Below are 17,564 nucleotides of genomic sequence, written 5' to 3' on the forward strand. Positions count from 1 at the left end.
CAATTAAAGCTTCTTTCATTCCCCTAGATGAAAACCACTCATTGTCACCCTGACGTGAAACATGAGCAAAAGAAAGTCAGCTGCCCCTTTAAAGCAGGATGGACAAATGAAGACATTTAGAAGCAAACAACAGTGAACCCACCGAACCCTCAGATGAGTGCCAGTTAACTGTGTCTGAGGTTGCCAGTAGCCACACAACATAAAACAACAAGGAGAGTGTGTGTTTGCACTTGTGTGTGTGTTTTAAGTATTTATAAGATGGAAAGCTAGTTATTGCATGTTATTATTGTATTTGCACAAATGCTGTTTGATAGTAACCAGGAAGGCCTTTTACAGTATGACTAATGATGAGGTTGAAACCTAACCACAGACAGAGGTTTCCTTAGCGACACAACAGACAAGAGGAACAGTCTAAAACCGGCACACACTCTCTGTATGACTAATCACGACATGTGTCCAGAAAAACATTCTAAGTTACAGGGGCGGTGGCTGGTTAGCTCCGTTGATAGAGCGGGCGCACATGTGCAGAGGTTTATTCCTTGATGCAGAAGGTCCAGCGTTCGAGTCCGACCGGTGACGGCTTTCCTGCATGTCTTTCCCCCTCTCTCTCCCCTTTCATATCTCAGCTTTCTTATCTAATAAAGGCTGAAATGCCCAAAAAAGTTACAGGGGCAGTGGTGATTCAGATGGGGGGGCCAGGCTGGGGCCACATATACGATTTTAGGGGTACCAAATATATTAAGCCCAAGTGTTACATACCACCAACCCTCCATAGGTCTGGCTCTACAAAAGAATAACATACACAATTAACACAAGAATACTCATTCAGTGTTAAACTATATTTTATATATTATAAATGCTGTTTGATTGGTCTCATCATTCCCAGCGCCCAGGGTTCCTCCATCACCAGAGGCCCTACTCCACACAAACATCCTTCCAGATCTTTAGGCTCTTCCTTCATCACCTCCACCCGTGTCTAGACTCCATTGGGGGGATATTCCTACATATACATGGCCTCCATACCCCTTTTAAATGTAACATTGCAATGGAGTCTAATCGCTAACTACTCTAACATATCAACCCATTATGCATCATGTTAATTTAACTACTTAAATTAAGTCTCTCCTGATTGAACTACCGCTTTTCCCAAACTTGGATTTTGTGGCTGCAGTAACTGACAAGATGGAGGCTAACGGAAAATCCAGCCTTCAAAAACATCCCTTCAAAAGACTATGGGTCATTTCACTGATGCTACATCAGTGTTATTCTACAGTTGATGGTTCAAACATTGATGGACTGAAGAAGAGACTTCATCCAATTGGTTCAGCCGTGAGGAATGTACAGCCCAGTATTACTTAACTGTTACAGGCTATCATAATGTAGAGAATTGGGTTTAATATTTCCGATTGTTAACTTTTCTGCATTGAGACAATCTTCCAAGAGAGAATTGTGATGCATCTGAATATATTTCTTCCCCCACCCCCACGATAGATTGTCATCCTAAGTAATGCAAGGCTATTTAAAAAAATAAAATGCCTATTCAGGTCCCCAAAAAATAAATTTTCTGAGTTTCAAACAAAATGTAAAACTAATGCATAAAATATATTTTGGCAAGCTGCACTGCACCAATTGAAGTGAAAGATCTAAGAGAGAATGGAAAAACTTCTCACGTTCACTCTGCAGGAAGAGACACTGCAAGGATAGAAGATGAGAAGAGACGACGCTTATGACTAAGACAAGACAGAAGAGAAGAAATCAGCGTGGGAGGCTGGCAAGAGTGTTAACACTGCAATGTGGGCTACAGTGCCTCTTGTCCAGAGGTAACTCATCCTCCCACCATCTCCCTCTCTCTGTCCAAAATACTCTGTTGCTGACCTACTTCCCTTTCCATGGAGCACCGCTTTCTCTGCCAACAATCCATCTGGTAGCCAACACAGAAAGTGTCTTTGCACACGTGCAACAAGTGTGTAGGCTGAACAGGAACACATCATTCTGCTCAGAGCGTACTGTTGAACTCTGACATTTAATGGATACACAGACATCAGTGCGTCAATGCGTCGCCCTACATCTCTGCTCAGTACTACATTTATCGTATAAAATGAAGTTGCATATTAAACTGGGCCAAGAATAATATGTGAGGCGGACTAAAGCCTTTATACATATGTTTTTTTTTTACATAGAATCCTAAGCTATTAAAATAGCCTAATAATTGTTGGCATGATTTTATAAATCATGTTTTAATGTTAAACATAAATGTGGCACAGTGAATCCTTAGGATTAATGTATCTGTGGATGGCTACCTTAGTGACTACCTTACCTAGAGGCCAGTAAGCAGTGGGGATTTATATTTGCTAATAATATGTTGGATTCATGTTAAGACTTTTTCATTTTTTTTTTTTAACTTTCAAAAATGAACAACAATTTGGAGGTGCAGATCCCTGCACGAAAGACTCTAACATATCAATCTATTATGCACCGTTTTAATTCAACTAATTTCACTCTTAAATTAAGTCAAAGGCAAACAAGTGTGTAAGCTGAACAGGAACACATCATTGTGCTCAAAGTGTACTGTTAAACTCTGACATTATATATGGATACACAGACTCCTGTGCGTCAATGCAGTCGCCCTACATCTCTGCTCAGTAAGAGAGTGGGTGATCTGACTGTACATCGTGCTTCTGTTTGTGAGTTTACCAAATGTTTTCCTCAGGCTCCGTACTGAGTGATTGAGGTCCCAAAACTGTATGTCTTAAGGACCGGTCACACTATAGACTGTAAAAAATAGTGGACGTAGCAGCAGTGACATCACCCATTGGTTTGTGACTGCCGTTATGAAACCTTGAGTTTGCCAGTTTGGCCGTCGCCATCTTGTTTTTTGGAAACCGGGCGTGACGATTTTTGACGAGAGGGTGAAGCTGGGGAGGATGACGTGACAAAGCCAGTGTTGTTTTTGATTGTAATGGCGCTGCTCTAAGCTAAATGCTAAAGAGGGAAAAGTACAGCAGAACAGAAAATAAGTTACTAGTAAAAGCTAGCAGTAGCTAGCTAGCCTGGTTGGCAGAATGCTGAACAAGACATTTTTAGGTGACCAACATTTTTTATCAACTAGGATGAAGTGAAAACACACAGTGAGAGGGTCAAAGTTTAAGACAAATACATGGAGTACCCAGGGCAACTCATGTGAGGAGGGCCCAAAAAGATGCTAGAATGAACAGCTGTGGATGCGGGGAGGGGCCTATAGAAAAAACCTTTCTACAGGGCCCAGAATTTTGTGCTACGCCCCTGCGAGCACTTATATACTTCTCTACAATGATAGTGGGGAGTGGAAAGTTATGCTAATCTTTATCAACCAAATCCTTTGCAATAAACCCAGGTTGTTATCATTATTTCTTCTGTAAAATGTACCATTAAAATTAGGATTAAAGATTTAATACCCGAATTTTTAACAGTAACCCACCAGATTAGCAGAATATAACGTTAAGTAATAATGTAATGACTGCATATTTATCACTGGAATTGTATTTGAATATGTATAAATTGTAAAACAGTGTTCACTGTTGCATATTTCATATTTTCCTTTTATAAGAGCAGTGCAAGTAATGGAGTGATCAGGTTTAACACTGTGAAGAAGGCAGTACAGAGCAAACATCCTCCTTTATAAAAAAAATTAAAATAAATCTTAATCTAATGTATGATTACTGCTGAAGAGGACACCCTCCAACTCATGGCAACCCCTGTAATATTTATAGTAATGAAAGCACAGGTGAGCACTAACACAGTTCAAACCCAAATGTGGGCCTAGAAATAGAAGCCATTTACACTCTGGAGACAGAGACACAGAGTGAGTGAGTGAGTGAGTGAGTGAGTGAGTGAGTGAGTGAGTGAGTGAGTGAGTGAGTGAGTGAGTGAGTGAGTGAGTGAGTGAGAAAGTGAGTGAGTGAGTGAGTGAGTGAGTGAGTGAGTGAGTGAGAGAGAGAGAATAAATAAATGGGAAACAGAGTTTCTCAGTACATTTCCCTGAGCGGTTGGTCATCTCATTTACACTGCTGCAAATCAAAGCAGCCTTCAACCCCTACAGTGGCAGGCCTCCCAACCAACCCAGTGACCGCCACAGAGAGCAGTGGGGTGCACAGCTCCACTTTACCTTATCAAGAGCCTCCCGCTCCAGCAGGTCCTGCACGGCCAGTAACTTGACGCTGGAAACAGAATGAGAAGATCAGTTTGACCTTAACATATTCACATTTTGACTGTATATATACCAACACCTATCAACTGACATCTACATACCACAAACGGTTTCTCTGGCTGAATCTGTGGCCAACATGTGTAGACAGAGTAAAATTGTTTACATTTTTTTTTTTATGTAATTATATCATCTGATGGCATTGGTTGTTGTCCATTTAAAAAAAATAAAGCCGCCGTACTGAAAATTGGCGCAGTGTATGTGTTGTGGGATATCTTGAGTTTAGAGCTGGGCGACATGGAAAAAATCAAATATCACAACATTTTTGACCAAATATATCAATGTCAATATTGTGGCGATATTGTAGGGTTGACTATTGGTGCTTTCATAAAATACAGCTACAACAGTCTGGTAAATTCAGAAAATGACATCACTTTACTGTAATGCAGCCTTTAAAAGATAAGATAATTTACTTTATTAATCCCACACTGGGGAAATTCCTTTGTCACAGCAGCTAAATAGAAAATTTCACACACATCAGAACAATAAATACACATTAAATAGACAAATGAAAAATATACAAAAAGTATTATAAGAAATAGAAAAAAATATCACGATATTACGATATCCAAAATGTAAGATGATATCTAGCCTCATATATATTGATGTCGATATAATATCGATATATTGCCCAGTCCTACTTGAGTGCACTGCTGGTTACCACACTGTCTTCTTTGGTACTACCACTAGGAGGTGCCAGAGGGGGGAAATGTCAAATTCCTCACATAATCACTTTAAAATGAGACTTTAAACTTTAAAGGAAGACTATCTGCTAAACAGATGCCAGTGGTAATGACAGAATAAAGATAATTAAAGGATTATTCTCTTTATTTCCCAAAATTTTCTTGAGTCAGTTATTGTAAAGAAATCATTTATAGACAACCTGACTGGGAGCGAGTAGAATGAAACCACAAGCAAAAACAAACAAATATATCTCTATTTACTTTTTTGATGAAACCATTTTAAATGTGCATCTTTTGCATGCTAAAACATAGTGTAACAGTGAACCAAGTACAAGTTTGTTAAAGCAAAAAACCACTATACTAAAGATAGCACATTTCAAGCAGCGCCAATGGTATGAAACACTACACACTAAAGGGGCGTGGCCTCATTTGAACGTCTAGTGAACATTGTGTGGATGGATGAAAAGTTATATTTAAATCATTTATTAATATGTTCTTTAGCTAACGTTAGATATTTACACAGCTAAAAGACATAATTAGCATCACAGAGATTAGTTTTGTTAGCTGACGTTAGCTTCTCTGTGTTGCCAGATCTTGCGAGAGTTTGGTCCTGAGACAGAAACAGGTCTTTTCTCCTGATGTGTCTATCTGAAAAATGCCATTTTATTATCATAATGTTCTGGAGATATGTGGCTTGTGAAAAATGGATCCAATATTAACCTTTGGTGACTATGGGGTGAAAGAATCGCTCATAATCTGTGTTCATGTTCACATCTCCCGTTGGAATCAATACACTCACAACCTGCCGCTAGTCTCCTAAAGAGGCGTGGCCATGGAGAAACCCACGGGACACAGATACAGGAAACTAGCTCGATTTGGGGCGTCTCGGTTCTAAACCGTCTCTGGTTAAAGTTAGCTAACATTAGCCACCTAAGCTACTGGTCATACCAGACCAAGTAAGGCCGTAGCTGCAAAACCCTTGAGTGTATTGAAATAAGCAAGGGTCTGTTTTCTTTCGTAGGAGTTCAACTTTTCATTTTTGTAAGAGGTAGATTGAGTTATTTCCTCTTTCAAATGATATAGTCTTTCAGCCATTTTGGTCAAAATGACTTTGTGAAAAAACCCTGCATGGTTTGTGTTTGCCCAGTCTTAAATTAATCCATTAATAACCCATTGTATTACTTAACCTTTTTCATTAACTGAATCAGTTCACTTTCAGAATCAGAAAAAGCCTCCATGTTCTCTGACTAAAACCACAGACAATACTGTGAACACTCTCAGAGGAACTACCTTCTATTGAGGAAATGGTGTGTTGTTATTTGAATCAACTGAACCTTTACGGAAACATTCATTACTAACCCAAAGGTTTACCATACCTTATTACATATAATACATATTTAGTCTACCTACATTTTTTAACATAATGTTCTTAATGCTAAAACCAGCTCTTCATTTTATTATCATGTACACAGAGGGAGTCAGATAGTGCTGACACAAAAGATACAAGTGTCACTGTTCAAACTGGATCCTCAACATTAATATGTAAATGTACTGTATTTATATAGCGCTTTTCTAGTCTTAACGACTACTCAAAGCGCTTTAACATAGTACAGGAACCATTCACCATTCACACACATTCATACATTGTGGCCGAGGCTGCCGTACAAGGTGCCACCTGCTCATCAGATAAACACTCACACACATTTACACTCCGATGTGCAGCATCGGGGGAAACTCGGGGTTCAGTGTCTTGCCCGAGGACACTTCGACATGGGACTGCAGGGCCAGGGATCGAACCACCAACCTTTAAGGCAAACTCATTGTTTTTTTAAAGTGTCAGAGAGCTGAGAAAATCAGACTAACTCTTACTGAGGAGTTTGGACTGGTGTCCTAAATCCTATCTGCCAACACGTCATTGCACTGTGAAGGAGGGGCCTTTACAGCCCAATAAACATTTATCTGTTTACTTTTTAAATGATTTTCCAGACCAACAGTCAGCACAATAAAAAGCAATACATTTCTGAGAGGCCCTAGTGCTTTCACTCTTGCCTTTATTTGGCTCTGAAGAGGAACTGCTTTGCAATGTAATTTGCGACAGAAGTGAGGAAAGCATTCCCCAGTATTTCACTTGGATTAATGTCTTTTACAAATGGCCTCTGCACATGAAGAAAGTCTCATATACTAATAAGAAGGAAATCTAAATTAGTCCCCCACATCCAGCTAGTTGACACCCACAATCTTCTAGAGCTCAACCCAAGCGGTTTATTAGAGCTCGATAGGATTGGGCATCATGAACTGGTTTCAACTGGGAACCGTTTCAAAATTGTTTGGAAAAGTTGGTTTAGAATCCGATCATCGGTTCCAAATTCAACACAAGTAACTAACAGCCATGGAGCCCAGTAAGCGGCGCTCTAAAGTGTGGCTTTATTTTACGTTGGAAAAAGCCTGGTAAAACTGTAAATCACTATTGAATCCAAATAAATACATTTAAATATATTTTCCTCTTATCCTCTTATCTGTGAAATAAGCATGTGACCTGTTTCAACACCCCTCAAAGAATCGGAATCAATAAAAACCAAAATCGAAAGGAAGAATCGGAATTGAAATCAGAAAAGTTCAAATCAAAACGATGCCCAACCCTAGAGCTCCAGGAGAAAAAGTGCTGCTTGAGTTGCACAAGGCATTATTCTAATGCACACACTCTCAGCTCAGCATGTAGTACCTTATTCTGAACTGTGATGCAACACACTGAAACCAAGTTGGTGGCAATGCTTCGACCTCATTCACCTATAACCTACTACGGACGACACAGACATTTACATAACCTTATCACCAGGGGACTATAGCCCAATACAAAAACTGAGTGCATTGAACAAATCAACGATTGGATGTGCCAGAACTTTCTCAAATTAAATGAAGAAAAAAACTGAGGTGGAGGTGGTGGTTTTTGGAGCAAAAGAGGAACGATTAAAAGTGAGCGCTCAGCTTCAATCGACAATGTTAAAAACAATGAACAGAGCCAGAAATCTTGGTGTAGTCATGGACTCAGACCTGAATTTCAACAGCCATATTAAGACAATTACAAAGTCAGCATGTTATCGCTTTAAGAATACATCAAGGGTTAAAGGACTTCAGCAGGAATCGGGAAAAACTTGTCCATGCTTTTATCTTCAGTAGACTAGACTACTGTAACGGTGTCTTTACAGGTCTCCCTAAAAAAATCAAATCAGACAGCTGCAGCTGATTCAAAACGCTGCTGCTCGAGTCCTCACTAAGACCAAGAAAGTGGATCACATCACTCCAGTTCTGAAGTCTTTACACTGGCTTCCTGTCCCTCAAATAATTAATTTCAAAATACTTATGAAGGTTTATAAAGCACTAAACGGTTTATTTCTGATCTGCTGCTACGTTATGAACTCCCCAGACCTCTCAGGTGTTCTGGGACAGGTCTACTTGTTGTCCCCAGAGTCAGAACTAAACAGGGGGAAGCAGCGTTCAGTTTTTATGCTCCACATATCTGGAACAAAGTCCCAGAAAACTGCAGGTTCGCTGCAACTCTCTGTTCTTCTAAAGCTTTAGTGTTTAACTTTTTGATATTAATGAACATCCGTTACATTCAAGCCATTGCCAAATGAGTTGCTACAAAGCTAATTAAGACTATCAGCTCCACACAACTCTCTCTGGATTTCTCAGTAGGACTATGTTCAGAAGACTGTGTACTCCGGTGACTTTCCTGCGCAGAAACTCGAGCGAAGATAATGACCTCTACTGAAGAGTCCATCATGTTTTTTAATCCTCCGTGTCCTCCTTGGCTACTAGCAACTGCGTAGAGGAGGGGTGGGGGTGGTATCATGTGGATGCGCTGACAGTGTCAGACAGACTTAGAATTCCTCATGGGTAAGACAAAAACTACACACTATAGCTTGAAGACCTTTTTTAAAGCTGCCTTTCTTTAAATAATTGTTTGTTTCATATTTTATGGGTTATATTTTAATTGTTTTAACTGCTCTTTAATGTTTTATGTAAAGCACTTTAAATTGCCCTGTTGCTGAAATGTGCTATACAAATAAAGCTGCCTTGCCTTGCCTTACTAATCCAAGATCAGCCACACAGAAAATCAAATTGCATGACCGTCTTTTATATTAGTGAAGTGCTGCTGCTGCTGCTGCTGCTGCTGGGCATTACAGGAGCTCTCCAGACTGATTCACATTCACTTCCTCGAGTGTTCCACTAAAGCTCAATGACCAGCATCATATGTAATGTAATCAGTCAGCAGTTGTAAGGGAGAAAATAGAAGAGTTACAACACAAATGCTTGTACGCGTCATGCTTCAAAGGCTGTAAAGCTGTCAAGTAGGGCAAAGTCAGCCGTGAGGAGTGCTCTTTCTGCACCCGTGGACACTGCCATGCTGGTATGCAGCATTCAGGCTATACAGGAAAGGAGGCAGAGACCTCCCTACCTAAGAATATCATCCTCCTCGTGTTGCAGGTTTACAGAAAGTGGAGACAATTTCTTCTTTCTTGAGGAGCGTAACAGTAGCCAGACGTGCCAGAAGTAGTCAAGGTACAGAAGCCGAGATGCGTCGATCCATGAGCCAATATGTTCCAGCAGGTGACAGTGGCAATCTCTGCATGTAGGGCGACTAAAAGTACTGCTGAATATTGATTGTGTCCGGTCCAGTTGTTTGGTCCGCATCAGTTTGATTGACAGCTTTCACACCAGCCTAAATGAACTGAGCCAAAAACTAAAATTAAATGTTCCAATACCATTTTTTCCTTTCCCAGTATTGATAGTGCTGTTAGCAAGCCCCATTTCCTCCACCCTCTCCATGCCTTTGATCTGCTGATTAGCACATTTATTGATTTAAAAATGGTTCGCCAGAGTCTTTGATCGTCCAAGGCAGCGGTCTGTTATGCACACAAAACTGACCTTAGAATGCTGTGATTGACCAATCAGAATCAAGGCTGTGCAAGGCTGACAACTAATGAAAATCCCAAATTCAGCATCTCAGAAAGTTAGAATATTGTGAAAAGGTTCAATATTGAAGACACCTGGTGCCACACTCTAATCAGCTAATTAACTCAAAACACCTGCAAAAGCCTTTAAATCAGGGGTGTCAAACTCAACTTCCCAGAAGGCCACACTGGAAAATAAGAATCACATCAAGGGCCAGACATGTTTAGTTCATTGATAGGCTTTTATTTAATCGAAAAAGTTAAATATATTTGACTGTATTATTGCATATGTCATATAGTCTTCTCACTTACAGTTTGGTCAACATAAAGTCCTAAAGAAGTCAGGAGAAAGGTTCCTCAGACATCATAGAAAAGAAGCGCCCAAAAACGTCGGAAAAAGTGACAAAACTGTCGTCAAAAGTGACAAAAACGTCAGAAAAAGTGACAAAAACAAGGTGGGCCAAAATGTATTGTGAACCTAAATTGAAATGCAGGCCGGATCATAATATGCGAGGGGCCGGATTTGGCCCGCGGGCCTAGAGTTTGACACATGTGCTTTAAATGGTCTCTCAGTTCTGTAGGCTACACAATCACGGGGAAGACTGCTGTCTTGACAGCTGTCCAAAAGATGACCACTGACACCTTGCACAAGGAGGGCAAGACACAAAAGGTCACTGCTAAAGAGGCTGGCTGTTCACAGAGCTCTGTGTCCAAGCACATTAATAGAGAGGCGAAGGGAAGGAAAAGATGTGGTAGAAAAAAGTGTACAAGCAATAGGGATAACCGCACCCTGGAGAGGATTGTGAAACAAAACCCATTCAAAAATGTGGGGGAGATTCACAAAGAGTGGACTGCAGCTGGAGTCAGTGCTTCAAGAACCACCACGCACAGACGTATGCAAGACATGGGTTTCAGCTGTCGCATTCCTTGTGTCAAGCCACTCTTGAACAAGACACAGCGTCCGAAGCGTCTCGCCTGGGCTAAAGACAAAAAGGACTGGACTGCTGCTGAGTGGTCCAAAGTTATGTTCTCTGATGAAAGTAAATTTTGCATTTCCTTTGGAAATCAAGGTCCCAGAGTCTGGAGGAAGAGAGGAGAGGCACAGAATCCATGTTGCTTGAAGTCCAGTGTAAAGTTTCCACAGTCAGTGATGGTTTGGGGTGCCATGTCATCAGCTGGTGTTGGTCCACTGTGTTTTCTGAGGTCCAAGGTCAACGCAGCCGTCTACCAGGAAGTTTTAGAGCACTTCATGCTTCCTGCTGCTGACCAACTTTATGGAGATGCAGATTTCATTTTCCAACAGGACTGCACACAGTGCCAAAGCTACCAGTACCTGGTCTAAGTACCATGGTATCCCTGTTCTTAATTGGCCAGCAAACTCGCCTAACCTTAACCCTATAGAAAATCTATGGGGTATTGTGAAGAGGAAGATGCAATACGCCAGACCCAACAATGCAGAAGAGCTGAAGGCCACTATCCGAGCAACCAGGGCTCTCATAACACCTGAGCAGCGCCACAGACTGATCGACTCCATGCCACGCCGCATTGCTGCAGTAATTCGGGCAAAAGGAGCCCCAACTAAGTATTGAGTGCTGTACATGCTCATACTTTTCATGTTCATTCTTTTCAGTTGGGCAACATTTCTAAAAATCCTTTTTTTGTATTGATCTTAATATTCTAATTTTCGGAGATACTGAATTTGGGATTTTCATTAGTTATTTCATCCGTTATGATCATCACAATTAAAAGAAATAAACATTTGAAATACATCAGTCTGTGTGTAATTAATGAATATAATATACAAATTTCACTTTTTGAATGGAATTACTGACATAAATCAACTTTTTGACGATATTCTAATTGTATGACCAGCACCTGTGTGTGTGTGTGTGTGTGTGTGTGTGTGTGTGTGTGTGTGTGTGTGTATATATATAATGTTTTATATATAATGTTAAGCCATAGAACTTTCAGTCATGATGTGAAAAGACCATAAATAAACTACTGTGCCTCATTTTAGGCAGTATCAGAGGCATTTCCGATACTGGTACTGTATGGGAACAACAAGAGTTTTTTGAACGGTACCAAACAAGGTAAAGTTAGATGTGAGGAGAAAGTCTTCGGAATATCATCAAGGGGTATTTCAAACGCTTCAGTTGACCTTACTGATACAAACAACAGGTGTGTGCTAGTACCCTCTTCATTCAGCTGATGTGTCATTAATGCATTCTGACAAAAAACACTAAGCATTGCATTGTACCAGGACTTGGAAGTGAGCTTACTACAGCTACATTTTAAACTTGATCTAGGTATGTAAATCTTAATCATTAACACAGCCACTCCTGCATTCACCGTGACTGGAATGAAAATCTTTTTTTTTTTTTTTTTTTTTTTTTTAGCAGGCCACAGTACAGTAGTTTGAAGGATAAAAAGGCATGGAGGTGAAAATGCCTAAGTAGTGCTAAAAATGTAAAGTTTATCTTGATGGTGGGGATGCAAGTAATGCATTCATTGGGAAGCATAAATTTGTCGTAAATTTAAATTCTGGTAAGAAGAGGAGTGGATTTGGGACATTCTGGACAAAGGATGGCACTAGAAGATGCATTAATTGTGCAAATAGAAAGAGTGGATCCACGGCAACATGCAAATTACATTTTGATATTACAAAGCTATGTCCACCCACCAAAAATCTATTAAAATAGTGTGCAACTGCATTGCATGAGGTAACAATGGATGACAAAAAGAGTGTCATCAAGTTTATAAATCTTTAGGAATTAATCCTAAAGCCCGAAACAATACCATTCAAACTCTTGTTTACAAATGGACTGCACTATCAATAGTCTTTATCCACGACGTTCCATTTCCGAGATTGCTCTGTTGCCGACGGGAATTCCGCCAGATCACACTCTTTTTGGCCGGATATCCGTTACATTTTGCTTTCTCTGTGTTGGCGTTCTAACCTCTGGTGGATTTGTGAGGACTATGGTTAACTGCTCCTCAGATCTCTGCAGGGTAAATCCAGACAGCTAGCTAGACTATCTGTCCAATCAGAGTTTTCTGTTGAACGTACACATGTTCCACCAAAACAAATTCTTTCCCGAGGCTATTTTGCAGAGGCACCGTGGCTCTGTCCGGCACTTAGCGCCACCCAAGACGATTGTGATTGGTTAAAAGAAATGCTGATAAACCAGAGCACGGACTAGCCAGACCCTCCTCCTCGGCACTGTGGAGGAAGGTCTGGCAAAGCGAGACTAAACTATCAATGATCCTTATTTCATATTTCTACTGCTTGAACATGCTGCCCCACCTGAGTTAACAGCCTCAGGTAACATAACACTGCGAGTTGGAGCAGAACCTTTGTTGCCTCGGTAATCAGCGAGTCTACAGATTCTGTTTTCAGAACAAACAGACCTGCAGTCACAGAGATAATACCCCTTTTTTCTGCTGTAGGTGTGATCTCTCTGCACAATAAAGGAAACTCTCACAGAAACCCTGCTTCTCTCCCGCTGGCTATGATCCTGATCCTCCCGTTTCCACTGGCAGGGATTCAATCCCAGCATACCCTGAGCTGACCTGAGCTTCGGCCATGTCATGTGGATAATGCTGAGTCAGTGATGCAGGTCCATAGAATCTGCTGTGTCTATGGGAGATTATCCTGATGCAAACAATACGTAAGAAATGAAAATAAGCACAGTAGGGTTAACATAAGGGCAGATATACCTACAAAGGTTGCAAACAAACTCTGACATCGAGCCTAATCCGTCAGTGTCACCGTGAAAACAGAGCCTTTCGGCGAAGGAGTGAATCTCTGGGCCCCATATCTCGTGCTGTTGTGCAGACACAAACACGACATGATGAAGCAAAATAGTCTGCTTCAGCATTTGTCAGATTAAGGCAAATCTGAGGGCAGACACAAGGTTGCATTAGAAGTGATGAGCGGCAGCAGTGGACATGACCTTAAACATAAATAATTCCTCTCAGGATTTCATAGCCTTGAATGAGGAAAAGGCTCCAAGCTGCAGTTCACCACACATTTAAAGAGCACACAGATTTTCAAGCTATATACTGACTATGTTTATATGCGTGCACAAAAATAGTGTGATGTTAAAACCAATCTACAATTCTTCAAATGATATTCCCTCAAAATCTTTCACAACAGATTTTCTGAGAAAATGAATAAGTTAGTATGTGCTTGTTTTTATCAATTTAGACAACCTAATTTTATATCACGTTATCTCGATATGATTCCAAAAGAAAGACGATAAATTATCATATTAAATTATTGCCCAGCCCTAGGTTTACTATTCAGATCAAGTATTCAATTTAGCAATTTCTGTATTTAGCCTGAGCCATAATTTCCTCACTCTCTCCAGTACTCAATCCCACTGATTAAAGTGGAGTTGCATTTAGCTTACTAGTGACCATAGTAAGTCAGTTTGATTTGCTTCTGCAAGAGACAAACAAGCCCAAATCAGCTTTGTTTAGCAAGCAAGAGAAATGGGGTTGGTGCATAGTTTTGGCCCCAGTGACTCCTGGCTAGCAGGGCTTACTGGGCAATTTCCCTAACTCACTGTCCAACCACAATAAAATGCTGTGCCAATGGAAATTTCCACATGAGCACCCAACACCCTGCGTCAGCTCAGCGCAGACCTCCTTTGCAGCACCCCATCCTCTTAACCTCAGCACCCATGCTGCCCTCAATCTTGCTTGATTCCTTTATTAAATCAGGTTGGCTTAGTGAGATCCAAGTCCAAATTATTAACATCACTGAAAATGTGAACACCCAGCATGATTGTGTGTGTCTCTGATAGTTCTGTCGGTCTGTGAAGGGATTAAAAGAGCGTGTGACGCTGCTGCCAAACTCTGTGCCTGCCTATCTCATAATCCAGGCCTACTGTACAGACCACAGATGTTGGGTACATCATCTCGACAGCTGCTCTGGGCTTGTGTATGTCAACAGATTTGCAAGCAGAGATGCGCACAGTCTAGGTCACTTAGCCTGGGAGTGGCTCAGCAGAGCCACAACATTTCTGTGGCATCAAAGAATGGAAGGGGCTTTGTGTAGAATTGTTTGCCCAATACTACTTTCAAATTTTCGGGTAAACAAGTGACATCATGGTTAATGAATACAGGCCATTACGACATGCCATTAGTGTAAGTTTGTCTCAAAGTTAAAGCTATAGTTCAACAATTTGGGAAATACACTTATTTACTTTTTCCCAGGAGTGATATGAGAAGATTGACATCACTCTCATGTCTGGGCTTTAAGTACAAAGCTTCGTATTAAGCTTTCCCCTGCTTCCAGTTTCTGAGAAATATAAAACTTAACTGTAAAGATTAACCAGAGCAAGACAACAATATGTCCTCCATGGCCTATGTCCTCCAAATTGTGTTCTTGGCATGTAATGTTTTCTTTTTGCAGTCACACCTAGGCTTTATTAGGCCATTCTTTATGGCTTAATGGTGTGTAAAAACATGAGCCAATATCTTTTGGATGTTGTGTGTCCTTACTGGTGTGTGTTTGTCAGTGGGCATGAGTCTGTATTGTTTGTCCCTGTCTGTTTTGGACCTGAACTGGGTTGGTTTGCCGGTGGGTAGGGGACTTGTGACATACTGTTTTAACTATGCTTTGTTCACCTTGACCTATGTTGGATGTCAGTTATTGTTAAAATTTTAATAAAAAAAAAGTTGAGAAAAAACAAAAAAAACATGAGCCAAATGATTTTCATTTCTGAAAGGAAGCAAACTTGATCTGCACTGACTGGCAGTTTAATGTTAAATATTCTACTGAACAAACAAACCGCTGCATGATTCACTCTCTATTACATATAGCTTGGGTCACTACATCAGATTTTCTGTTTTGCAGTCCAAAGTAATGTCAATGTGATTATTAAAGTCAGTGTAAATTATCTAACAAAGAATAAAAGTTACTTGGGGATTTACTGGAAATGCTTTTTTCTCAAGCCTCTGAGTAGGCGTGTCAGTGTCCAGGGGAGCTGCCAGGCTTAGCCCCGTGAAGGGGCATGGAGAGACAAAGTAAGCACATTTGTGCTGGTAACTAACTTACAAGCCAAAGACATTTTTTCTGCATTTTCTTAGCAGTGGTACCTAAGAATTAGGACCACATCATTTAGCATATAAACTGAGAGGTTTTGCAGGTATATTTTTGGCCATTCTACATGCTACAACTAAGTTGCTTCATCCACACACTCCCGTCACAGCGTAGAAAAGCACATTGCTATCGCCAGAAAAGACAACTTTGTTCGGCTCCTTAACCAGTGTAGCAATAAAACATGCTGGAATTAGCAAGCTAACTAGCTACCTGTTCGTCTCAGGACCTGCCGTCATCTTTCATTCTGGCTAAAGTCTCTTAGCGGCTGGGAGCGGCAGAGGGACAGCGGAGGGGCCTAGCTAGCTAACTTGCTATTACTACCCATACAGCTACTGCAGCTAACGTTATATGGCAAATTCAATCAAGGGGTGGCCCAGCGCTGTTATCCCTGGTCAAAACTCAAAACAATCATATAAGCTAAATCACACAACCTCCACCACTAACACCAAGGTAAACAATACAACTTCAACATTTACTGTAACTTATGAAGTTAGGTAACACAATGTTAAGCAGCATATCATTTTGTAACATATTTAATGTAACTGTATCTAGCTAGCTCAACATATTTTATGGGAAATAGTGCTGCTATACTAACATTAGCTATGTTATACGATGATTAGTCTACATCAGCGACGTTTCATTTCATGTGCTGCCGGAAATTCCGCCGGATGTCCCTAATGTTTAGCCGTCACCTTCCGCTTTCTTTGTGTTGTAATTTTAAACTCCGGTGGATTTGTGAGGACTATGGTTCAGATCTCTGCAGGGTAAATCCAGACAGCTAGCTAGACTATCTGTCCAATCTGAGTTTTCTATTCCACCAAAACAAGTTCTTTCCTGAGGCTATTTTACAGAGGCACCGTTGTTCCGTCCGGTGCTTAGCGCTGCCCAAGACGACTGTGATTGGGTTAAAAAATTATCTCCGACATTCACAATTTCAACCGGACAACTGTGCTGCTGTATAATTGGGTTTTAATCATGATTGCGCGATTAATAGGTCTCGTTAAAGTACTCATATTATAATTATCATAATTGTATTTAGAGGTTGTACCAGAATAGGTTTATGTGGTTTAATTTTCAGAAAACACCATATTTTTGTTGTACTGCACATTGCTGCAGCTCCTCTTTTCACCCTGTGTGTTGAGCTCTCTGTTTTAGCTACAGAGTGAGACATCTCACTTCTGTACCATCTTTGTTGGGAGTCGCACATGCGCAGTAGCTAGGTAAGGACTACTAGCCAGTCAAAAAGATATATAACACAATGAAGGAAATGGGAAAAGCTAAAAAGCACAATATGAGCACTTTAATGTCTGTTTACGCTACATGATGGAGATGGCGAGTTTTTGGAGATACCTCTACCATAAGGTATGAGGAAGGGTGGAATGTAATTCTCACATTGTATTGTATTTATGTCTTGTGTCTGTCCATGTATGTATTATATTATATGTATTTTTATGTGGCAGCCTTTTGTCTAAGACAAATCTCCTTCGGGACAAATAAACAAATCTTTAATCTTGAATCTCTTGAACATTAGCATTTGGGTTGTTTGTTTGTTGTTGGTGATGTAATACATTTAA

The 17,564-nt window shown here is 40.5% G+C and overlaps 1 protein-coding gene across 2 annotated transcripts in view; it reads right to left on the reverse strand.

Annotated features, from left to right (window-relative positions):
• The window catches only part of eepd1 (endonuclease/exonuclease/phosphatase family domain containing 1), a 36,069-nt gene that overhangs the window by 8,215 nt on the left and 10,290 nt on the right, over positions 1 to 17,564 (reverse strand). For both annotated transcript variants that reach the window (XM_039820051.1, XM_039820050.1), the window contains one exon: positions 4,145 to 4,196. In XM_039820051.1, coding sequence (XP_039675985.1) covers positions 4,145 to 4,196 — 52 coding nt within the window. The remainder of the gene's footprint in view (positions 1 to 4,144; positions 4,197 to 17,564) is intronic.

The sequence above is a fragment of the Perca fluviatilis genome, chromosome 13 (assembly GCF_010015445.1).
Source record: "Perca fluviatilis chromosome 13, GENO_Pfluv_1.0, whole genome shotgun sequence".
NCBI lineage: Eukaryota > Metazoa > Chordata > Actinopteri > Perciformes > Percidae > Perca > Perca fluviatilis.